General features: G+C 39.0%; 4 protein-coding genes across 7 annotated transcripts in view; 2 read left to right on the forward strand and 2 right to left on the reverse strand.

The window, feature by feature from the left end:
* Positions 1-25,945, reverse strand: part of Flo2 (flotillin-2) — a 70,996-nt gene that overhangs the window by 35,046 nt on the left and 10,005 nt on the right. The window lies entirely within an intron of this gene.
* LOC136344896 (glucose dehydrogenase [FAD, quinone]) lies at positions 805-5,486 on the forward strand. The gene is made up of 11 exons (XM_066292781.1): positions 805-899; positions 956-1,071; positions 2,547-2,760; positions 2,807-3,045; positions 3,099-3,261; positions 3,309-3,428; positions 3,479-3,668; positions 4,019-4,221; positions 4,273-4,465; positions 4,515-4,646; positions 4,796-5,486. Exons 4-11 carry the CDS (start codon positions 2,839-2,841, stop codon positions 5,484-5,486), a joined length of 1,899 nt encoding a protein of 632 aa, XP_066148878.1. The 5' UTR covers positions 805-899; positions 956-1,071; positions 2,547-2,760; positions 2,807-2,838.
* Positions 11,089-23,516, forward strand: LOC136345007 (glucose dehydrogenase [FAD, quinone]-like). Of its 3 annotated transcripts, none has more exons than XM_066292971.1 (12): positions 11,089-11,250; positions 15,639-15,901; positions 15,955-16,107; positions 16,159-16,276; positions 19,857-20,025; positions 21,813-21,948; positions 22,010-22,171; positions 22,231-22,415; positions 22,487-22,663; positions 22,748-22,928; positions 23,066-23,262; positions 23,317-23,516. In XM_066292971.1, exons 2-12 carry the CDS (start codon positions 15,655-15,657, stop codon positions 23,437-23,439), a joined length of 1,848 nt encoding a protein of 615 aa, XP_066149068.1. In that variant the 5' UTR covers positions 11,089-11,250; positions 15,639-15,654; the 3' UTR covers positions 23,440-23,516. The 3 variants fall into 3 exon arrangements, with proteins under 3 accessions (XP_066149068.1, XP_066149067.1, XP_066149066.1); XM_066292970.1 differs by lacking the exon at positions 11,089-11,250 and adding an exon at positions 11,535-12,049; XM_066292969.1 differs by lacking the exon at positions 11,089-11,250 and adding an exon at positions 11,535-11,807.
* On the reverse strand, positions 23,770-24,687 carry Cpr51A (Cuticular protein 51A). The gene is made up of 4 exons (XM_066293010.1): positions 24,513-24,687; positions 24,349-24,455; positions 24,135-24,299; positions 23,770-24,087 (listed from the first exon to the last, which is right to left on the reverse strand). The coding sequence occupies exons 1-4, from the start codon at positions 24,525-24,527 to the stop codon at positions 23,922-23,924; spliced, it is 453 nt and encodes a 150-aa protein (XP_066149107.1). The 5' UTR covers positions 24,528-24,687; the 3' UTR covers positions 23,770-23,921.

Below are 25,945 nucleotides of genomic sequence, written 5' to 3' on the forward strand. Positions count from 1 at the left end.
CGCAATAATTATCATCTTCCGTCTAATTAGTATAAAGTTGCTCCCCTCGTCCTAATGAGCTATTTTGTAACGCGGCCGTTACGCAACGGCAAAAGAAAACACTTGGGGCATACGTGCACTAAGAAGCGTCTTACTCACATACTTTCTCAACCTGTTGGTAAAAGGAGAAATTCTTCGTTTCGCCTTCTGTTGAATACCAATCAGATTGCCGCCCTATCGTATTTATTATAAACAACAAATTTGTTGTTTGCTATTGTGAGCATTGAAGCCTGAAAGAGGCACGTTTTTATGATATTTAATAACGATTGAACGCCTCCTAATAAGCCTCAATATCACGACTCTCTCTCTCTCTGAGAGTTTTTCTAATTCGGAAATGGACGTGAATCTCAAGAATAACGCGCTCACACTTTGAACGATTATACCGATTGAGATAGTTTCCGCACCTACTTTGTGAGATATAACTTTTTTGTACTTTCAAATCCACAGGAGGGAAGTCATTATTTTCAGTGTCAATGGCGAGAAATCGGCATCTTTTCCCCTCAATGCTCCACTGAATGAAAGCAAATCGTAACAAAACAATTTTTCGTAGCATTGGGAGAACTTTAATTTCCATGGCACTTGAAAACGGGGAGCGTAAAATCGTTCATTAATCACTCTAGAGGGATTAAGATTTATGAGGTTCGTTTTAGGATGGGTCTATGGCACCTCTTTGGGGAACCCTTTAGGAAACGGTGCTTTTGAGCGCTTCGTCCGCGAAAAATAGACACGTCCCCCCCTCCCAGGCACAGATGAATCCAATGGAGTAGCGTGCCGACGAAAGAACTACCCGAAACCAGTCGTTGCGACGCCTTTGACTCTTACTTTCGCTGAATTATATACCGGGTTGGTCAAATTTATAAGTGAGTTTTTGATTTTAGCTGGAAAAAATGTATATTTTAATGTTGCTGTTTCCTAGGGCGAGGGTGAAGTGTTTTCATCCATTTAATGAAAAACAGTTACCTGCTGCCTGCTCTCTTCTTTTATTTTTCTCGTGAGTTTGGTGGATTCAGTTTCCGGATACGTCTTCTGAAGGTGAGAATACAGATAAATCTGAGGAAATTTTCTGACGAAAACTGAAATTTTTTTTTTTAATTGTGAAAGCTCACAGCTCCACTGAGAATAATCTTTTTGGTGAAATTCTATTACCGAAAAGTGAATGATGTTTTCATAAAAATCCCGATGAATTTCGTACTGCTTTGCATTTTTTCTTTCGAAAAAACCCTCGCTTTGCATTTTAATTAATTGCCCAAAAACTCCTCGTTCTGAACGGACCGTTCATTTAGCATACACAATCGGATCAGACAATCTGTCTCATTACGCAAGAACAGAACCATCATGAATTAAAAATTAGTTTCACTTCCTGTTGTCCCAGAATTCGCAACAATTTCTCGGAGACCGACTTATTTCCGATAAACTTACCCACTTACTTATAATTGAATACCATTACGTAACGCACTACACGATGGTGAAAATTTCATTAACAATGTTTATCATTTTTTAGTGAATTTCCTAGCAAGCATCGCCATGTAGATCATCAGATTACCTTTGATACATTATACACTTAGAGGAAAGTGGTAACGGTACCACCATGCGAATCGCCCTGAAAAGGAATGCTTGACCGCTTTCTCAATAGCAAGGATTTATTGAAACCGAAAGGTCGACCGCATTACCGCCTAATATAATAATTTTCGAAGAAAGTATCATGAAATTCATTCTTTATCTTATGTAACGCATGATGCGTTCGTTATTCTGTGGGCGGTTTTGAATCTCGAGCTCGAAAAGAGAAAACTAATCTTCTTTCGTTCAATCGGTTTTGAAATCTTTTTATCATTGTTTTGAAATAAAGCACAATTGAATAGTATAATGATGGCACAGGAATTATGCTGGAAACACCACAATTCAGTGTGTCGTGAGTTAATCGTCCAACCTTGAAGAAGCCACCAAAATTCTTGGTTGAACAGGTAGAAAGAATGCCATAAGATACTTTTCAAAAAAAAAAAAAACAAGCCCGTCCCAGCTCCGTACTTCATTAGCTTGATAATTGCTTCGCTCTTTCTCAGGCAGTAGACTGACATGCGACGATGGCTTCATAGCTCCAAACTCTTCAATTTCAACTCCCAAACTGTAATAAATGACATTCTGTCGCTCTTTCTTGGACGATGGTGAAGAAGATAATTTCGATTCCCACTTTTTCGAAAATCTTCAAAAAACATGAATTACTGGCTTGCTTACGTGGAAGAAGGAAGAAATGTGCAAATTTCGATTATCATGATTCAAGGGCATGTCGCACAATACAGAATTCGCAATTACCTGCTAAACACTACTCAAGATGAAACAAACTACATGATATTCCAATATCTTCACAATGCGTAACTATCTATGTCTCAATTGCTGACGAAACGAATAACCCGTAAGCCTACTTCTTAACCCGTTTGTATAGCTTACATGATGTTTGCTGACATAAGAGGTTGCTTAAACAACTCTTTCTTTTGCATGTTTTTTCGCAGTTTTAAGAGGCACTTAGGATGAAACTTCAACAGCTTCAACGGTGACAGAGATGCTCTCTTTAGGCCACAATTCGCAAAGGAAGAAGAAACCCAAACTCCGCTTGCTAAAGATGAAAATTCGTCCACCGGATTAACCGTGGACAGAGTTTTAGATTCTTAGCATTATCCAATTATAGTTATACTCCTGTAACCTGTCTAGTCTAACTCAAAAAAGGTTAGTTATCAAGGCCAACGAAGCAAATTTCACATGTTTCCTGCAGCTTTTCAGATATCTGTGATAATAAAGGTCAACATGGCTGTAGGGCACATTTTGGCAGCAACGGCTTTAAAAACAGTGGGAATAATTGGATCCACCCTCTGGATCATTCCCCTAATTCTGGCCAGTTTAACCTTTTTCCAATATGACAAACTAGACCCTGAAGCCCCGGTAACCAACCAGAAGACTTTGTACAAAGAGTACGATTTTATTGTTGTAGGGGGAGGCTCTGCTGGGGCAGTAGTAAGACGGTCACTATTTTTTAAGCCAGATTAATCAATTAATGTCACTTTCAGGTGGCCTCCAGACTATCAGAAGTTCCTGACTGGAAAGTGCTTCTTCTAGAAGCTGGACCGGACGAAAATGAAATTTCCGACGTCCCTTCTTTGGCTGCCTATTTACAGTTATCCAAACTGGACTGGGCCTATAAGGTGGAAAGCACTGGAAGGGCTTGTTTAGGTAAGCGTAATATGTATAGAAGCTGCATGTTCCAATTTTCAATGTAGGAATGAAGAATGGACAATGCAATTGGCCTAGAGGTAAAGTTCTGGGAGGATCGAGTGTGTTGAATTACATGCTGTATGTCAGGGGGCATCGGAACGATTACGATCTTTGGGAGCAACTGGGTAAGGCTTCGCTAAATTGTGATATGCATGAATAAATGTGGGATTTAAAGGAAACCCTGGATGGAATTACAACGAAGTCTTGAAGTACTTCATAAAGTCTGAGGATAATAGAAATCCCTACCTTGCCAGAACTCCCTACCATGGTCAAGGAGGGTTACTCACAGTGCAGGAGTCACCGTGGAAAACTCCACTGGTGGTGGCCTTTGTGGAGGCTGGTATGGAGATGGGGTATCCCAATAGGTACACACTAGAAAACTAAATCATAAAATCTTGAGAATATGGTGAAGGCACTTTTTTTTTTTGCTTCAATCGCAAGATATTTTATGGAAAGTAACTAACGACCACTCGATGGTCAATGGCGAAAAAATTCAAATAGGCGAAAATTGATGTAACTGATTAATGAAATGAAATGTCCTTATGTACATATCTAGACTCATATTTAAAAATTCCGTAATAAATTCAAGTGAAGTTGAATAGGATTTAATTAAGTTACGTAATAATCAAGAGATTACTTGTTAAGATCATAAACTTCATAGCTACGTCTGCGTAAATGCTAAAAATTAACATTTACTTTGGTTTCCAATTTCAAGGGACATAAACGGGGCAGAACAAGCCGGGTTTATGATCGCCCAAGGCACAATTCGAAGAGGACAACGATGCTCGACCGCAAAGGCCTTCTTGAGACCTGTAAACCTCAGAAAAAATATCCACATAGCTCTCAACGCTCATGTGACCAAAGTGCTTATAAATCCAACCAATATGAGAGCATTTGGAGTGGAATTCTTCAGAAATGGTTTAATTTATATTTTTAATATTCTGCGGATATTGATAACGTTCATTACAGGTCATCGGCAAGTGGTTTTAGCCAGAAAAGAAGTAATCCTTTCGGCAGGTGCCATTAACACTCCTCAGATATTAATGCTTTCAGGAGTTGGTCCTAGGAATGAGTTGCATAAGCACCAAATTCCAATCCTGAGAGACTTGCCCGTGGGGGAAAATCTGCAGGATCATGTTGGGATGGGAGGATTAACTTTCAGGTTTATTTTTCAAAAAGAGCTAGGCCTTATAATTAACACACATTTATAGGATCGACAAACCAGTTTCGATAGTTCAGGACAGATTCCAGGCGTTCCCGATGACAATGCAGTACGTTTTAAACGAAAAAGGCCCGATGACCACATTAGGAGGAGTAGAAGGACTGGCATTCGTCAATACCAAGTAAATAGAGTTTATTCGCGAGCGCTTAGATCGCTCTGAAATTCGCTTATGTTAGGTATCAATACGTTTATTGATTTAGAGTTTAGGCTTCCAAAAAGTCGCTCATTTCGTCAAAATATAGTAACTTACTCATTAAAAACAATTTCCAGGTATGGAAACAGATCATGGCCAGACATTCAATTCCATATGGCCCCGGCCAGCGTCAACTCCGACGCTGGCGCCCGAGTGCGCAAAGTCCTCGGCCTCACCGATGAGCTCTATGAATCTGTCTATAAGCCCATAGCCAATCAGGACGTCTACACTCTCATGCCACTCCTTCTTCGACCACGTAGCAGAGGATGGGTGCGGCTGCGCAGCAAAAATCCGTTTGACGCTCCTCTGATTAATGCCAACTACTTCAATCACTCCATCGACATTAAGACCCTGGTGGAGGGTGCCAAAATCGCTATTCGCATTAGTGAGGCGAAGTCCTTCAAGAAATTTGGCAGCAGGGTACATTTGGTCCCCTTCCCCAATTGCAAACATTTGGAGTTTGCCAGTGATCAGTACTGGGAGTGCCATATTCGAACCATTTCGATGACGATTTATCATCCTGTAGGAACGTGTAAAATGGGGCCTGAGTGGGACCAGGAGGCGGTGGTTGATCCTCGATTGAGGCTCTATGGGGTGGCGGGGTTAAGGGTTATTGACACCAGTATTATGCCCACTATACCCAGTGGAAACACCAATGCTCCTGCTATTATGGTGGCGGAAAAGGGGGCCGATTTGATCAAGGAGGATTGGTTGAACAATTATGTGTATAGGAATAATCACTTGAGGGAAAGTGAATTTAATGTTTGAATTAAAATTTGGAAATGTAAATATTTTTGTAATTTTAACAAATATACTGGTATTCAACAATTTTTTTACCCTTTGCGCAGAACGGTGTATTTACCGTTTTATGAGGTCTTAACCGGCACCGATAACACCTCTCTGGTGGGTAAATTGGAGATCCAGGGAACGGACAAGTTCAGAATCCTGGCGTTAATTGATACCCTTTTATCCTCGCTTAACCATCGAATAGACGAATCCCTGATAAGGTTAGAAAGGTAACAAACTAAATCTCTCCTCGCCGTTTATGTAGGTTACGGTGGCACTATTGTCTACTTGTAGAGAATAGGCGCATCTCTGAGGAATGGGAAGACTGGATGTGTTCATTGAGGAGGAGGAGACAGTCATTATCATTCAAAAATTTAACCTTTTCGGCGAAGTAGTAATCGGGTCAAAAAACTTTAATAGTACGTCATTTAAAGAGGCGGTCATGATCGGAAAGGACCTGGAACAATCAGTAAGGTGAAGCAATGAGAGGACTACAACTAGCGATTTAAAGTCTTAGGGTCTGAAGGCGGTGTCAGATGTGTAACTGAAAAGATAACAGGCATTTTCACCGGAGCCTTTACTGAAGGGAAATAAAACTCTCAGTTAATTTTCACTGCGAATATGGCACAATTCCACCGCCCTATCAACCTCTATTTCTATGTGAAGCGTTATTACCGAACAAAATCAAAGAGATAACAAACACAAAAAGATTTAAAATTAAACTACAAAAAATTCTTGACGATTTGGTGAAGGAAATTTGTTGTACTTATCACTAAAAAACGAAAAATACATCAGAGATGACGATCACACCTGCATATACACATATGCCTTCAAGACCACTTGTACTGTGTACATTTTTTCGGAATACACTCTTTCACCGTTTTAACGCACATTGCTAGAATTTTTTTTTTTTTCAAGTAATTCCAGACTCGAATATATTTGCAAAACTTTGAAAAACAACTTATTTTTAATATTGTGAAACTTGAATCATTAAAAATGACATTTTGACCTTCCTCACCTTTTCAAAAAAATACGTCCACGAGCCATATTGTGAAATAAGCAAAACAGTGCCAGCACCGTTTCGCAATTACCTACACATTAGAGGAATTTCTGTATAAGGTGCATTTAGTTAAACGGTCACGAACAGAAAAATGTGTCATTAGGTGTTAAGGACGAATACATCATTTAGGCGAGACCTTGATTAGAATAATTGTACTGTCTCGTTTAAACTTCATTTGCTCGTTATAGGAGGGCAGATGTTTTAAGTCTTTTAAGGGGATGCCTGGAGAACCAATTGACCACTGAAAATGAATTAAAATATATTAATATGCATAGGGAGGACACGTTCCAGCCTCTTGACTTAAATTTAATAATACAGTTTTTAGTTTTTTTTTTCTCAAAAAATCACCGTGGTCATTCAAGCACTTTTTACAAAAACAATAAGGTAAATAACGAGGACCTATGTAATAACGCCTTAGAGATTTTCATATGTTTTCTCCTTTAAAATGTGGTGGCAACTGGCCGAACGCCCTGTTAATTGCGAAGGTTTCTAATACACTTTCCCTTACTTCGACAACTGCAGGGTTAATCGGTAACTAACGGCTGCTGCTCCCTAACTCGGCATTGCGAAACCGGTCTTAAGACATTTAAGCGAACATAACTCGCTGCGGAGAATCTCACACACAAAGGACGCAAAGAGTCTATCAGGCTTAATGGCTAATCATTCTAATGGCTAAATGAGCGTCATTACCGCCATCAATATGAAACCTACATATTGAATTAAAAGAGTTATTAACAATTTGCACTGCAAAAACAGCATTCCGTCAAGCATTCTGTCTGTCGCAACTGAAAACCGGATCTAAACAGTATTAGCCCTGATCCTATTGGTCAGTTCGTTGGCTTTGAGGATATTTAAAGCATTATTTGCAAAGGTCTAAATCGGAGTTTAATATGTGTGTAACACGGCCAAGTAATATGTGAAATTGCAAAATTGAACATGGCAGGCAATCATTATAGTGTCGACACATAAAATCATACCCGATAGAAAATACTGAAGATTAACGAGCTCTACAAATACACTCAAACTCGGTTATAGCGACCCTGAGTTGTAACGAAGGGTCGGATTTAACGAACTAAATATTGGGATGGTAAAAAGTCTCTATTTAGTTACGTGTTACTCTTGTTGGGATGTAATGAACAGGTTGGTAACAAACGATTGATTTTAGCGAACGCTTGTCGAGGAAGAACTTGCAGGTCCGATCGGTTATAGCGCGCTAACGTCTAAGAAAAAGACCATCCTGAAGAATTTCTTATTCTAGTTTTGGGATATTTTTTGTCGGCATGATCCTGACACCGGGGAATCCCCGTGTATTCAATCTTGATGGATTTTGAGATTTTTGCCTGCATTAGAGATGTTAAGACTTGAGTAATTTTCAATTCCGCCGATGTCCATTCGGCCTTGTATCATATTAATGTACATGTGAGCATTCTTTGTCCATGTTGAAACAATTAATCAATTATCCGAAAATATCATGGGGTTCTGGCTCTAAATTCCTTCCAAGGTAAGTGCGAGGAAATGGTAAAAGGGCTGTCATGAATCTCTTCGCATTTCTTGTTTATGTCAAGACCATTAATTGGCATTATCTGAAAGTGGTACAGGCTTTTGGTACCAAACTCTCCCCCAGATTAGCGTGGGAAGAGAGGGTTGTTTATAAATTCCTTTAGCGTAGGTGAGAATGACGTTTAGGGGTTTGGTACCCGTGGGAAAAAGGGTGGACAGCCCTTCCACCTTATCGGTTCTCTCAAAGAGGGGATGTGTTCTGTGTGTGGATACCGAGTTATATCGGGATTCCATTTTTGGTTCAAGGAGAATAAAGAAGTGCTCTGAAAATTATGTTTTTCTCTCCGCCCTTGAACCGCGAATCTTACATACACATATCTAAGTCTAGTTCACACCCTAGTCTAGTCTACCACCGGTCAAGGTTACGTAGTTAGGGCCAACTAACACGAACATGATAATACGCGTGTACGTATTACCTAGAATCGGACATAACGAATAAAATCTCTGGTCCCCTCACGGTCTTCATAACCGAGTTCGACAGTAATTCGTAAGAGTCCTAAATGATCTCGACATGATCAGGGGCTTCGAACGCTTTATCGCCGTAAGGACGACCGATTTATCATCGGCTACGTGCACTTTATCGCATTTGCCACGTACGACTCTGTTGCAACTTGGTTTGCATTGACCATCCGGACTTCAAAAAAAAAATCCGTCTCCCTGCTTGACCTCTGTTAATTAGGTGCTCAAATAAAATCGATACGTTGCTCGAACTGGAAGAGAATGTTTGCGAAGAGTCGGCAATGAAGTTTTAATTGGATTTTTTGAGGGTCAATACTAATGGGTTAATGATAACTATTAAAGTTATCGCGAGAAATATGGAAGCTGATGGTCAAGGGCTCAGAAAAACCGTTCAGAGAAGTAATAAAAAAATTAGCTAAGGTACCTAAACGACAGGGTTTCAATTGCTTTGCGCATTTGTGTACGTAGTATATGCGTAAGTATTTCAAACTTTATAAAAAATATCACATACGTCAACTGAATTATATAGAATCGGGTAATTCAAATAACGTTTAATAATAATTTATTTTTCTGCCTGCGATATTAATTAATTCCGTGATGGCTGGTAACAAATAATAAATATTTTATTCATAACGATCTTAAAATATGTTTACACGTGTAAATATCATTAACACAATTCCACGGACATGATAATTTGATCCTTAGAAATTGCTCTGTTGAGAAATTCTATTTCTAGAAATTCGTCTGAGGCGAACTAGTCCCGAAACTAGCAGTAATTCCTGCGAAGGCTTTATACAACAGACGCGGGACAGCGTGAACACGCGATAATGAAAATATTGCGTTAGTGTAAACAATGCGTACGATCACACACGAAATAAAGGAAATGATAATGGGAAAAGCAAAAAATCCGTGATCGTTTAAAAATTTTAATGTCCCTGGCGATTGTGACTGGTCGAAAACCGTTTTGTCCCTAAGGCATGACAATGAATTTATAATCACACATGTATGCATGCTCTACGTATTTAAAATTTGAAGGTAAAAAATTTACTAAAAAAAGCCAAAAGATTTCAATAAAAGCGTTATCACTATTACGTAACGCACCAAATCATCTTCCACAGCAACAGCTGACGAGCGAATTTTTGTCGTGTATACAGGGTGTCCGGGAGTAACGTTGAAATATTTTAGACCCTGTACATTTGAAAATCATTTAAAAACACGTGGCTTTTATTCCCCAAAAACTTTACTAAGACAAATTTCCTTCCAAAACTTGTATTTACCGAGATATCGCACTTTGACGCACTAACGAGCAACCCTGTATATTATAATACTGATTCGCAGATATTTTTCAGTAAAAAAGTTCCCTCTATTTCAGCTCGTTAGGATGGACCGTTTTCCGGAAAACTGGATTTTTATAAATCGATGTGCGATTACAGGGACATAGAAATGTACACGTATCACGGAGCATTTCAGTTTCTTGGAGTTGCAATGAACCATCGAGATCTATTTTTATTCATAAATCCATTTTTGTTGATAAACCTGTTTAGTTCCTCAGTTTTAAAACTATATTATATCAGTTCACAGTCTACCTGCTACGTTCATTAAGCTACAGGTCTGTGTCCCGCGTCGATTTATAAAAATCCATTTTTCTGGAAAACAGTGTATCCGGACGAGCTGAAATAAGATGATCTGTTTCACTGAAAAACGTTTGCGAATCAGCGATTCGATTTAAAAAATAAATAGTTGTCACAAACAAAAAAAAAAGTTAAGGCAAGGTTTGCGTAAAAGACCCCCTGTGCGTGACGCCCCTGACTAAAACTTGCAATTATTAACACAAAGAAAGCTTTCCCATTCCAACTTATTAAAGTATAATGAATTTCGCAATTTTAACACGAACCGTTTTGGAAATAATGCGAAAAAAACATCTTCGGAGGTCCTCCTTTAAAGGGCTGCAGCCCCCTTAAGAAGCATTTTTCGGGGTATGTTTATGGGAACTCTTTTTATTATTTTAGCCTCTAGAATCGCCTCCTGAAACATTTCAACGTTGTTTCCGGACACCCCGTAGAAATGCCGCCCGACGTAACTCCATTAACCCAAACCATGAGTAAGAACGTCGTAAGTCTCATCAACCTGAGCTAACGAAAGTGTCCGCCGTCGTCTGGTTTATCAAAGAATCCTGAAGAGCTATCTAGGGCCTCGAAACGGGTAACATTACGAAGAGCTGTTTCAACTTTGCATACAGCCCGGAGTGCAGTTAATCGGCAAACCATTCAAAAAAGTTGGAATAATCTCTATTCAACCAATGGTAGAGGTGAACATGATGTTCGCTTAAGCTTAATTAGGGAACAGTCGCGATCCGAAGCCGATATGGATGTTCTTGATTCGTTGCGAATAGTGAATCCCGACGTGGTTTGCACCTCGGCTGATGTTGATTTATGGAACGAAGACGAGCAGACGAACGATGTCGTAGTGGTGAGGACGGACGTGCCGACGGTGAGGACAACGAAGACGTTCCCGTGGAAACTAGAAGCACGGTGACTGACGCGCAAGCCATAAGTTTTTAACCAGGCTTGGACTGAATGAACAGAAGTGTCAGGCACGGATATTTTAGTTCTTCGTAAATTACGCGTGCAGCCATCTAAAGAGGATTCTAAGCGCCAGTTTACGCAGGTAAAATTGCAAACTATTCTTGTTTTAATTGAATAATACTCATCACTATTAGTAGAGTGTCAGCTGCAGCAAATCACGGGGCTCTTGTACGCGACCGCCCTTCGGAAATCTCCCGCGTGGAAAATCCATCACTGAACATCGGCGAAATTGACGTTGTGCCGCCGGCGTGCGCCCGCGCTTTCCTCGTTCTCCCTTCGGGACGATCGTTCGGGGAGATCGATCTCGCGCGATGGCACGAATTAAGCAAAATTTTCGGAAATTTTAATATTTAACGAGAACCCAAACGATCAACAAAACAATTGACATTGAATCGAGAGTTGACATTTAAGACGGTGCTTCTGGTCACTTTAAAATTAATATTTAAATACCGGAAATGATCATCAGTAAATTACACTGTAGCGGACAGGGTTATAACTCAGGTTTCTTGTAAACGTCCTTAAACATTCGCCAACGATAAGACGATTTTCAATGTAAACAATCGACCAGTACACAGCGGTCCATGAATGGTGGGGAACTTACCTAATATTGTTTTAAATGCAATAACGAACGATATCGATGTGAGTTTTTTAAGAGCCTAGGAGTATAAATCTCGCAAAATACTGTAGCGTAAACTGGCGGTTTTTTTTTCTATTGTAATTGGTGACGCGATGACAGGAAGAGTGACGCCTGGAATTAAGAGGAGCTGAAGCGGTCGTTTTGCCCCTAATTTTGGAAACGAATTATACTGTCGCAGTGGTTGAGCCGGTAGTGTTGTGAATTAATTTTTAAAGCTAACTCTAGAGATCACTTGGATTTTTGGGTGAGATATTCTGGCTGCAGTGCTTTGGTGGAAGGGAATTCGATTTTTTCCATCGGGCGACGGTGTATTGTTGCATCTTTTTCACTTGCCCACTTCAACGAACGTTTCTCCAATGCACTCTCCTCTAAATCAACTTTTTCCCACTTCCAGTAAAATGAGGTCTTACTCCTAGATTAAAGACAATTTTTTGCTACATTCGGAATGCTAGAGCTCCACTTTTTTCCCCTTAAAAAGAGCTTTTTTTATAGAGAACACGTTATGTATTTTCCTATGCCAGTCTCTCAAAATTCTCGAGAGAATGTGGAGATTGGTGCAAGCAAGTTTTCAATGGTCTGTAAACAGAGGGTTAGGTACGATTCTGCGTGAATTTTGAAATCTCAGTTCTTTTCTATGAAGCACCCTGTACATTATACAACACCTTGAATCTAATTATTACAAGGGAATATTCATTAATATATCATTGATCATTTCCATTAGGTATTTTTATCGGAGTCCGAGTAAATTAAGCTTTTAGGAGAGCCTGTAGTCGAAACTTAGGATATACAGTCACTCAAAAAAGTATCCGTACAGCCGAAAAAAAATTCTGTAGACCGTAACTTTTGACTGATTTTGTTCAAATTTTGTATAATGAAAATTCAAACCGAAACTCAATTTGCGTAATTGAGCAACTTTTGAAAATCTAACTTTTAGAGTGCTTTCCAGCGTTTAAAAAAAACTCCGTTTTGAAAACTTCTTGTGCAGTGGAAATTTTTCAATGTGGTTTTAACATTATTGCAGAGAGGATTTTTCTTCACATATCCTGAAAATTTGATCAAAATCGAACAACAAATAAGGGAGTTGCAGCCTTTCAAAAACGCCAAAGAGTGACGATTTACGCGCAAAATGACGAAACTTTGACATTTTTGACGACTTTAAAAAGCTGCAACTCCCTTATTTCCGGTTCGATTTTGATCAAGTTTTCAGGATATGTGAAGAAAAATCCCCTCTGCAAGAATGTTAAAACCACATTGAAAAATTTCCACTGCACAAGAAGTTTTCAAAACGGAGTTTTTTTAAACGGTGGAAAGCACTCTAAAAGTTAAATTTTCAAAAGTTGCTCAATTACGCAAATCGAGTTTCGGTTTGAATTTTCATTATACAAAATTTGAACAAAATCAGTCAAAAGGTACGATTTACAGAATTTTTTTTCGGCTGTACGGATACTTTTTTGAGTGACTGTATGTATATATATAGTATATATATACATTTCTTTTGAAACACGAAAATTTGCTCTTATATTGAGAACGCCCGTTTTTTTCATACAGAATGCCCAGATGTCGAAATTAAATAAACGAAAATTGACGAAAAATTGGAAATGTTATAAATAAACCTTCGCGCTAGTATATATAATGTAACACTTTATTACATACGATCACCTGAATGCACTAATTAGGTAATTCGAGAAATAGCGAAAGGTAAAGTTCACAAAATTTGAATTTTCGCATTTTATTTTGCGTTTAATAAACTTACCGACATTTTGCGCGATACGTAGTTGCCAGAAGTAAGCAAACAATTAGATAACTAAGAAAACCTCAAAATCCGACTTACCCACTTCTTATGACGTCCCGAAGCGCTTACGGTTCCTGTGCGGGTTTTCGAGATATTGACGAACGATTGATTGATTGATTAAAACGGAAAACAAGCTTCACACGAGATAGATTTGTTGAGGCCGAAGCCAATTATTTCCAACGGAAATCTTATGTACAAACCAAATCGGGACCATATATAATGTACATGTGTGTGTTTTAAATTCATGGACACAATTGTATCACGTGTACGAAATAAAAAGTGTTAATTGATAAAATTAATGCAGAATATTTCTTTGAATATGAGGTTAACACATTAACACACTTTATTCTAATGTTCAATTGCAAATAGCAGTTGTGCAAATGTTCGGTGTTCGTTTAATCCGTGGTAATTTCCCGAATAGTTAGCGGAATGAGTCAGTGATGATAACAAGTGGTCAGCTCACAAAAACTTATTGTTAATTGCTTTAAAGTAGTAATGAAAAGTGCAGTAATTGATCACAAGAGTTGTGCCACATTGAAACTGTTATTGACTTCTTTACTCGAGAAATATTGAGAACCCTTGCTATATATGGAGCTTTTTTTTTTTTAAATCGCTATGTATCACATTGCAATTAAAAAGCAATAACGCATTCCGCAATAGATCTTATATAACCCCCCCAAGTGCACAAGCGGGAACTTCTTGTCTTATAGGTTCATAACGAGGTGACTTTTTGTTTTTTTATTTTTTTTACATTAAAGTCCGACATTGGAGTTTGATCAAACTTTCACTACTTTGAATGCAGTATCGCATTTCTTTCAATCTTTTAATTGAACAATCACCAAAAACACGAAGACCTTGACTAACAAAGTATTTTCATGGTTTGCATTTGTTAGTTGAGATCGTATGAAACCAGTGCACATTCACTAGGTCTCTGGACTACAAGTCAAAAGGTTGCCCCTGGCCCGAGTGTCGCATGTGTTTCACGGTGATCACACATTCACTGCTGGCTATCGGTCCGGACTGAGTGACCAGAACTGTGCACGAACCTTCTTCTCGTAGGGCCCAGGCGTAGCGACTCAGCAAATTGGCCCCAAGATAGGACTGGATAATCGCGTTTGGATCACAAGACACTGTTTCGTGGAAAAATAACCGACAGTTTCCTCACTTTGAGCTAAGGTTAATTGGCAAAATTAATGATATACTTGCTGACAACGCATGGATAAGTACGAACGAAAACGTGAGAAAGCCGGCAACGAGGCATTACACGATGCAAGTGGTGCCAGCTAGGGCCACAGAAAAAAGGGGCGTCTGACGTCATACATAAACAAACACATAAAAAAATATCGCTACATGGCTGGAGGCAAGGTTGCCACGTTGACTTGGGTTTATAAGGACAGAATTCTGGATTACCCGCGTTAGCAATGGGACACTTAATAGTGACCACAATGGTAACGCAGAAGGAGGTAGGGGGGCGGCGATTAAAAATTTCGAATAGGGCTTACGAAGGTCGGCTTGCTGCAGCCCGGCAACTGCCTCTTGTGCCGATAAAAACTGAAACCATAATGCCCCTGCTGAAAGCCCAAAGTGATATGTTCAATCAAATGAAACGCAAAATTTCGGAGAGCATTATAGTCAGCTTTGTGACAAACCTTCGTGCGATAACTCCATAATGTGTCTACCCGCATTTTTAGCACGTAATTAATGTCGGTAAGATCCCTTGGCTGGAAAAAAATCTCGTATCACCTCTTCAAACATTTAAATACCACATTGGAAAATATCAAATACATTAATTTTACCTGGAATTTCAAATGACCCATAATGAAATGATACTTATGCTCACACGTTAAAAATAGCAAATACTCACAAGCCAGTTGCCAATATTAAAACAGATTGACACGTGGCACGCTCTAAAACATCCACCCTAAAAGCACCTCTCATAGAATTGGGGACGGTTTGGGGTAGGTCTCCAAGATGCACCGACGACTTTAAAATTACATATCCGAACCTCATTTAAAACATTTAATACGAATTATTTTCTTAGGCAATCCCAATCGAAAATGTACAAAATCCTATTCCTCCTCTTAACCGGTGCCTCCACCACCCTGCAACAATCCCTCCTCGAGGGGGTGATTAAGATCGTCCAAGAGGGCGAAGAGCAAATCACCGCAGAACCCGCGGATATCCCCGCACAAAACTTGCTCAAGGAGTACGATTTTATCATAGTGGGGGCTGGTACCGCGGGGTGCGTGGTGGCGAATCGCTTATCCGAGAACCCCGACTGGTCCGTTCTACTTGTAGAAGCAGGTGAGTACGTTTTCGAATCCACAAAAATCTGGTTTCGACCTGATAGCGCGTAGGACGACCCGAGAACTTCTTAATGGACATGCCGATCTTGGCCAATTACCTGCAATTCACGGAGACGAATTGGAAGTACCAGACGGAACCCAGCGGAAACGCTTGTCTGGGTTTTGATGGGCAAAGGTGCAACTGGCCTAGAGGGAAAGTTATAGGTATGCGAACGCGTGAGGAACGGCGAAATCTACTAAAACGCTCAAAAATAGGTGGGTCTAGCGTGCTCAATTACATGATTTACACCAGAGGCAACAGGAGAGATTATGACCATTGGGCTGATTTGGGCAACACCGGTTGGTCCTTCAAGGAGGTTTTACCGTATTTCAGGTACAAGTCTTTCAGATATTCGTTGATTCGCGGCAGTTCAATCAAATATTTACGCGGATTTAATATTCAAGGTTCTTATATACCAAGTGTTTATTGAGCGAATCGAAAATATTGACTTCTTCGGATCATTTTCTGTGCGGTCACTTAAAGTCGCTAGTTTACAAAACTGCAGGTCAAATGAACAAGATCTAAGAAACTGGATATTTGAATCGTGTGCCATAATTGACGAGACACCCGCTATATCCGAAAGAGCTCGTCCATCAATGTTAAGGCGAACTGATGCACGCATTCCAGTAGGGGGCTGTCGTATTCAGCAATCGTAAATGTTGTTAACTGACTTGAGAAAGTAGTTAGGTAGTAGTAGTTAATCATGTAAGAGATCTAATTTTGTCACGTCATAATACAAAAACCCATTTTTCTGCTTGTTTTTCAAAAACTCTCAGTTATTAAAGTTTAAACCCATTTTTTCTCAAAACGGCCACTTTCACCAACAAACACTAAGAGTTATGGTTATTTAAACTCATGTAAAACACTGCATATGGCGCCCCCTGACACTGAACAACAAACTAAGTAAATATTTGAGTTTTCTTATCACCGACATTCCCAGCATCCAGAACTTCGTTAAATTAAAATTTTATTGAGCAAAGACATGATCAGAACACCAATCAAATTTTCTTATTGAAGCCGTGCAACTCAAGAACCAAGTCGATACGAACACACGTTCACGTGAAGTATTTATCTGAAAATTAATCACAGATTCACCCTCTAAACTTCGTACCCACACTCAATAAACACCTTGTACATGTACTTTTTTGGAAGAGAAACTTGAAACTTCATTCTAGGCCTCATCTTTCAATTCTAAACAATTCTTCCTCATCTATATGTTTTCACTAAAATTAAACATAAAGGTCCTTCACTCATGATTCATTTTATATACATATACAGGGCGGTCCTCCGAGAAGTCCCTCGATCGATTGCGGGAAAACCATAATTTGAAAAAATCTGAAAATTGGAGGATATACGTAATTCGTTGGGGGACACGCGTTAAAAATATTTTCAAGATGGCGCCACTTCCGGTTACACGGGAAGTAGATGTCGACTCGCTTATTTTAAACAGAACGCCCTATATTTTATTGCACTTTTGGACTCTGCGACGAATTCTGAACACCTTTTATACGAAACATTTTTCGCTTGTCCTTAACCGTTCTGGAGATATTTACACTTAAAGATGACATTTGACAGTTGCAGTCATTGATTCATTTTGCAAATGGCGTTAAGAAAAATGGAGGTTCCTATTTAAAAAACACGAGTTTTTAATGATTTGTGATCGTCAACTTTAACAATTATTCACGACCACCCTGTGGGTTATTTCGCGAGTTTTACTGCATGCGCGACTAAAGTTGTGCTTTATTAGCAATTCCTCAAAAAATTGCAGCGATACAACTTTCCCTCTTCGTGATATCACCAAATGAATCAGTGACTGCAACTGTCAAATTTCACCTTTAAGTGTAAATATCTCCAGAACGGTTAAGGACAAGCGTAAAACGTTTTATATAGAAGGTGATCAGAATCCATCGTAGAATCTAAAAATGCAATGAAACACAGGGTGTTCCGTTTAAAATAGGCGAGTCGACATCTGCTTACGGTACCACGGGAAGTGCCGCCATCTTGAAAATATTTTAACGCGCGCCCCCAACGACTTAGGCGTATCCCCCCGTTTTCGGATTTTTCCAAATTATGGTTTTTCCGCAAACGACCGAGGGACTTCCCGGAGCACCACCCTGTAGATGCATTAATGGACGAAAGTGTACGTATAGACAAATTATTTTTGGACCTAATTATTATTTTGCGTAATTTATTAAAATTCCAGTTTAATTATAAAGTTGTACGACAATTATTCAATCAAAATTCAAACGTTTACCTTCAAATTTTCCTTATTCAGCGAACGAAAATTGATCACTTAACGACCCAACTTAATCATTGAAACAAAACAACATTTCTCAAGTTCGGTTTAACGCCTATTTGGTAGCGCAACCACTAACCTCTTCTTGGCATTAACTCCAAAAGTTTGTCGGTGTAAGAGGCTTCAATACTCTGCCATTTTCCTTCTGAATGTGCAAAGAGTTCGTCCTCATTTGAGTAGTTTCCACTCCCAATTACTCGTTTCAAGTGGTCCCGCACGTTCTCGATAGGATTTAAATCCGGCAACGGCGACGGCCGTTTGAGAACGGATATCTTCTCGTCGTGTGAAAGGAACTTTGTCAATTCCGATGTGTGTTTGGGGTTGTTATCTTGCTGAAAAGTGAAACGTAGCGGCACACGATCCTGTATATAAGTAACAGGATATTTTCCTGTTTATCCCCATACATAAATTCGTCCACGATGCGTCTTCGATCCGATGCAGCGGATCTATTCCAAATCCAGAAAAACAATCCCGAACCGGTCTAACGATGGATGGGATATACTTGGGATCCATTCTTTTACCGCGTTGACGTCACACATACTTGATACCATAAGTTCCTATGAGATTGAATTTCGATTCGTCGGAAAATCGACTTTCTTCCAATCATTAGAAGGTCAGTTCAAATGGTTACGTGCAAGCCCTAATTGGCCCATCCGACTCTTTTTGAAGGGAAAATGTTGTTTTTTTTTTGCTGGTACTACGTGCAAACAAGTCAAGATCATCCAACCTTATTCTCATAGTTTTTGTTGAGACATTCCGCAGTAACTTCGTTTTTTATCTCTCATTGGCGTCCAAATAGAGATGCTTAAATGAGATAGTTCTGATCAATATAATTTATTCTAGCTCCAAGTTTTCTAGGTCGGTCACCTCTTCAGGGTTCTGCAATTGTCCCATTTTGTTTATATTTTTTTATAACTACGTCACTATGCAAACGAGCAACATTAGTTTTTATCTCGAAATTAATTTGCAGTCCTTAGGTGATCGTGGAATGCACGAGCGAACCGGGTATCAGGCTCTTAATGACGTTTGCTCAGCAAGGAATCGAGGCAAAATGGCAGTCACCATACACTTCTGTCCAAACAATAAATGGAATTTTTTCGATAAGCCCTTTTTGCAATAAATTCAAGATAAACCTTCTAAATGCGCGTACATTTCAGCTTATGATCATAGAATTTACGTATAAAGCGAGGAAATTAAGAATCATTTCTTAGAAGATTTTCAAGAATTTTCTTATTTGTCAAAGTATTTCTGTACATTACTGCATGCAAATGTTTAATCGCTGAATCACAATGTCGAAATGTCTGTAGATGAAGCCTTAAGGCTCAGATTCAATGGCTGAACGGTCGTATTCGAGAGTTAAGAAAGGTCAACACTTTTGATCAAAATGTAAACCATCATTATTCACACTCATGCAAATCTCATGGCAGTATACATATAGAGTGTCCAAGATAAGGCTGCTCGATGCTTCATTTGCGCAAACGCTGCCGCTGCCCTCAAATAGTGCAACTTTCCTATAATTTCATTGACTTCATGCCTCTCACGGTTCTGAAGATTCCCATATAGTGCGCTATACCTCAGACGCATTGTGTATGAAAATATGCCACGTTGTCTATACAGGAAAATCGAAAACTTTACCGTCCCAGAGTACCGGGACAGCAACTATCATGGTTATGAAGGATATTTGGATGTGAGCTATGCACCTTATAGGACTAAAATTGCGGACGCTTTTGTGAATTCCAGTATGCAATTTGGGTTTCCCTATGTGGATTACAATGGACACACTCAGGTAAAAGTCACTTGCAAAACGAATACCGCGTGTCCCGTTAACGAAGGACGCCGGCTCTATCTCCGGAATCGTCGTGGATGAAGTATTGAAATAAAAAATTATGTAAAAAGAGTGACCCAAAGAAAATGCTGGAAATATTTTTTTAAATCCTAACTCCACCACTAGGTGGCGCCTCTCATATAGCGAACGAAAATATGTCCTGAAAATTTTACCGTTTTATTTGCGTTAAATTTTTGCATAATTTTGGTATATGAAATTTGTTTAATATATTTTTAAGTTTCCTCTCGAGAGCGAATGTCGTCATATAAAAACTCAAATATCTCGGTAACAGCTCACAGGACGTAAAAAGGTAGCTCGCTAGAAGAAGGTTTTTCTCTTCTAACTCTAACCAAGGATGTTTCAGACAACCCATGTGAGTTACCGAAAGTACATTTAGAAGGCGCGTTGTTGTGAAGTCTGGCGTTTTTGTTAACAAAAAAACATAAAATTTTACTTACAACCTAAAAATTTTAACTAGATACGTCTATTCTGGAGATATTCTTATCTGTGAACATTCGCAGCGCCCTGTACAGGAAACTTGCAAATATATATACAGGGTGGCTCTAAAAGGTGCGAAAAAAATGCTAACCCTAATTTTTGAGGCTAAAATATGATGATTTAACCCAACTTACCTCAGTCCAAAAGTAGATGATTTCGGAGATACAGAGTGTCAAAAGTTCAATTTAATTTTTTACGACGTATTAATCTTTGTACACGCGAAAATGGAGGTCATTGTGAACGTTTGTTAAAGCGTTTATTATTAATTAACTTTTCGCTGATAGATCTTTTATTGACTGTTTTTACTAGAGAATAAATTTAACGACGCATTTACTTGTTTTCGCAATTTTTGGTGTTACTCTTGTGGCAATGCAATACAGTGGTGAGTTTGTCTGAGAAATCAAGTTAATTTTCGCTTAAAACTGTGTTTAATTATTACAATTAGTTTAGACCTGGTTACACACGAAATGAACTTTTTAAATTCAGATATCTCACAAACGGTTGCTCAAATCAACTCTCACCAGGTGTACCTTTTTTAAGTAAAAGACGTTGGAGAATAAGAAATTTTAGTTAGAAGTAAAATACAGTGCGGCTCAAAAGAGTTATTTCGTTTTAAGGACGGCGCCCCCTCCATTTTACAACGAAAATGAATGCGGATTTCAATTTGTCACCCCAAAAAACCCCACCTAGCCGAATATTGTGATTATACACCAGTTATTGAAAAAATATTTATTACGAAAAATTGAGGCCAAATTGAACTTTTGACACTTTGTATCTCCGAAACCATCCACTTTTGGACTGAGGCAAGTTGAGTTAGATCATATATTTTACCCCCATTAATTTGTGGTAGCATTTTTTCCGCACGTTTTAGAGACGCCCTGTATAAAAATCTCATATACAAAAATTATACATATTTTTGTTCGCTATATGAGATACGCCGCCTGGCGGTAGAGTTAGGATTTAAAAAAATGTTTCCAGCGTTTTCTCTTAATCGCTTTTCTTGTATCATTTTTTTTTTTTCATTTCGAGGCTTTATCTCCGATAGTTTTAAAGATACGGCCGGCGTCCTTTATCGACGGGACACCCCGTACAACAATACGTAGCGATAATTTCCCACATTCTCTAAAACCCTACCTTTTCAAAGAGAACAGGCTGTATATACCGATCCTACTTACTCACAAAAACCCATATGTTCATAGTACAGCATGTGGATCAATTCAGATGAAATTAAACCGAAGTGATATTCTCAGGTGGGAGTATCGTACCTTCAACTGAGCTTAAGGGACGGAGTGAGAGAGAGCTCCAGCAGGGCCTACCTGCATCCCATCAGCCGTCGTCCGAATTTACACGTGTCCAAATACAGTATGGTCAAAAAAATCGTTATAGGTAAATTTAATTATACTAAATTTGGAATTTTCGAAATAAGAACCTTCTTGTGTATATACAGATCCAGATTCGAAGGAAGTCCAAGGTATTCAAATGGTGAAAAATGACCGGACTTATTTCGTGAGGGCTACAAAAGAGGTGATTTCTTCGGCGGGAGCCATTAACTCGCCTCAGGTTCTGATGCTAAGCGGTGTTGGGCCCAAAAAGCACCTTCAACAACTGGGTAAGTAACCGAGGGGCTTACCTGAAATAAAATAAATTATATATAAGTATCAATTTCAGGAATTCCTGTGATAGCTAATCTAAGAGTTGGTTATAACTTAATGGATCATATAGCAGTAGGAGGGATTACGTTCCTCATTAACGAAACCGTATCTTTGAAAACCGAACGTATCATCAATAATAAAAATCTGAGGGATTATTTACACAGGCATTCAGGACCTTTGTCTATCCCAGGAGGATGCGAGGTAGGTAGCGAAAGCAACCAAAAAACCTGATGAATCTGAGATATGGGCATATGGCAAAATTGCGCTTGCAGGTTTTGGTGTTTCACGACTTTGACCATCCAGGCGACCCAGATGGATATCCAGATATGGAGTTGCTTGCCCAGGGCGGATCCATTGTATCCGATCTACTTCTGAGGAAGGATTTCGGCATTACCGATGAAATATACGATCATGTATTCAAGCCGATTGAGAATATAGACTCATTTATGGTAAAAATTAGTTTAAATCGACACTTACAGTCTCTGCATTGGTAGAAGGTTCATTTTTTTTTCAATTTACTGATTCTCTGTTAGGTTTTTCCAATGTTACTGAGGCCCAAAAGCAAGGGGCGAATCTTGTTGCGCAGTGCAAATTATAAGAACAAACCCTATATTTTTCCCAATTATTTCACGCACCCACAAGACATGGAGACCATACTGAAGGGGGTGAAGCTTATAAAGGATATAGCGGCCCAACCTGCCCTCCAATCAATAGGTGATTAACTCATCATATTAACTAAAGCTCTGATAACTTCTTCTACCTGCTAAACTTAACAGATCTCATTGAAGTCCCCTCAAGTGCAAATTGTTGAACTTAACGCAAAATTACATAAGTAAGCAATTCTTTCTTAGGAGCAACGTTACATAACATCTCCATCCCCCAATGTACAAACAACCCTTTCGGAACGAAACAATATTTCGAGTGTATGGCCCGACACTTCACCTTCACCATTTACCATCAAAGTGGCACATGCAAAATGGGGCCTGCGGAGGACAAAAAAGCGGTGGTTGATCCCAAATTGAGGGTGTATGGAGTTAAGGGTTTGCGGGTGCGTTTGCTCTTGAAAAAAAAAAAAAAGAAATTTTAACGTTTTTTTTTGTAGGTTATTGATGCTTCAATTATGCCAGAAATCCCATCGGGCCATACCAACGCCCCTACTTTTATGATAGCGGAAAAGGGAGCTGATATGATTAAGAAAGATTGGGGGTTCAGTAATTTAGTGTGAAGTTGTCTAGAGAAATAAATTCTGTGATATTTTTGATATAAATAATTATCACTAATAAAATAATAATTACTATAAAAGCTCAAATATAGATTGTTGAGCTTTATAAATCGCCGCGCGCCTCGCTGGTTTTAATCTTATTATCAAAAATTTTGTTAATTTTAAACTATTCAATCACGTTTAGTGGCCGAAATCGAGGTTCTCATTGGTGCATCAAGCAAAGAAAAATGTCTTTAAATGCACTGAAACACCGAAACGGAATAAAAATGCGTTGTCGTCCCTTGTAGACATACCACTGATCACAAGAATTTCAACAAAATCTAGTATAATATTTCATAGGTTTCGTGTCCAAAACAGGAATCCTTGGCCGGTCACGTGGCAAGCCAAACAAATTCCTTGAAAACACATTGAAAAAAATCCATACAGTGTCCGATAACAATTTATTAAACCACACGTAAATCCCTTTAAACCACACGGAAATCCTTTTAAACCACAACGTTATCCTGGCCATTTCCCACCACTTTGGACAGCGCCCCTTCTATCGGAACGCTCTGGATTTTATACGACAAATGAGTACCATGGGCAGCTGCGTCCACCGATGCTGTCCCAGCTAAATTTACGTGAGGACCATCCAACGGCACTGCCTCCATACTAAAACACCCATCACAATTCCTCTTCACTTTCGCACAAGTACTTACCCAGTGACTCTATATCCATTCTCGTCTGCAACGTAATGGACGGTTCTTTTGTAGTACCCGTCACTGTACGAATACATGCCTTTAAGGGCCAGCCCATCTCTTTCCTCGCTTCTTTGATGGGTTAAATCGCTAATGTGGTCATTGATGTCAGATGAGAATTTATATCTAAAACATCGTTGATCGGACTATATTGAACATCATCAATGGTACTTACTTGGCCGCGACGTTTTGTTGCTTTTCCACTTCGTTGGGAATGTAATTAGCGTTGGTTGTACCTTGAGGCCTCGCGAGGGCGAATGAGGAAACCGCCCCTAGTACTATCTACGTTTCGTTGGAATTTGCACTATTTTGTGAACCAGTGAATTAAAGTCTGCTTACCAAATACTTCAGCATTTTTCTGTATAATCGTGCGCGTTAACCGATGGAACAGGACACTTTGATGTAATCCCTGATGGGTGCTCGCCCCCAGTTTATATTGCCGAACAACTGGTTTTCGAAAGTTGAATCGAAACAATCTTGGGCTAATTCCACGACGAAGGCCGTTAAATGGCATCTTTCCACGAAAACATCTTAGAAAGTGTTCGTTAAGGGCCCATTAATAGTTCGCGAGGTAATACGCGTGAATTGTGTAAAAATGATTTCTCTACTGAAGGCCATTTTGGCCGGCATTTGGGTTCTTCAGTCGTGTCCAGTCGAAAGTGTGGAATTATCGGTAAAATTATGTTTTCAAAATTACTACGTTAAAGGGCGTGCAGAATTGTCGAAAATTATCCTTGAAGTTTTGCCCTACAAATTGCTTCATGTATACTTATAAATATATACAGGGTGTCCGGTTTTCGTTGGACAGCGGCTGTATCTCGGTAAGTAAAGCAAGTAGCAACTTCGGACAAAAAATTTTATTACTAATGTGACTATGAGAAATCTCTGGAAAATATTTTCAGCTTCGTGAAATCGCCGTAAGGGGGCGTAGTAGGGACGGTAGTTCCTTAAAATCGACAAATCTGTACTAAGTCACTAGTTAAGTAGCACAGTTTAATTTACTATCAATAAGATTACATCATTCTGAAACTTTTTTATTCGACACATAATTTCATAACTCACATAATAAAAGTGGGGGAAGCCGATGAATCATTTTAAGTTCAAACTATCATATCTCTGTTTCTAATTATCCGATTTCAGTGATTCTGTACTTCATTGTGAGGGAATTATAAGCCGATTTAATATCCACATTGACCAAAAATCCATAGTCCAGAACAAAATCGCTAGAGGGCATTCTTTCAGGTAATAGCGGTTTTCTTCATTTTTCTTTAATAAATCAAATGGAACTATACCATTTTCATAAGTCCAATATTGAAATGCGCCTTTCGGGAAAAATGTAGGTTTTTTAAAGCTTTACAAGATGGACTTATGAAAATGGTATAGTTCCATTTGATTTATTAAAGAAAAATGAAGAAAACCGCTATTACCTGAAAGAATGCCCTCTAGCGATTTTGTTCTGGACTATGGATTTTTGGTCAATGTGGATATTAAATCGGCTTATAATTCCCTCACAATGAAGTACAGAATCACTGAAATCGGATAATTAGAAACAGAGATATGATAGTTTGAACTTAAAATGATTCATCGGCTTCCCCCACTTTTATTATGTGAGTTATGAAATTATGTGTCGAATAAAAAAGTTTCAGAATGATGTAATCTTATTGATAGTAAATTAAACTGTGCTACTTAACTAGTGACTTAGTACAGATTTGTCGATTTTAAGGAACTACCGTCCCTACTACGCCCCCTTACGGCGATTTCACGAAGCTGAA

Source organism: Euwallacea fornicatus, chromosome 18 (assembly GCF_040115645.1).
Source record: "Euwallacea fornicatus isolate EFF26 chromosome 18, ASM4011564v1, whole genome shotgun sequence".
Classification (NCBI taxonomy): domain Eukaryota; kingdom Metazoa; phylum Arthropoda; class Insecta; order Coleoptera; family Curculionidae; genus Euwallacea; species Euwallacea fornicatus.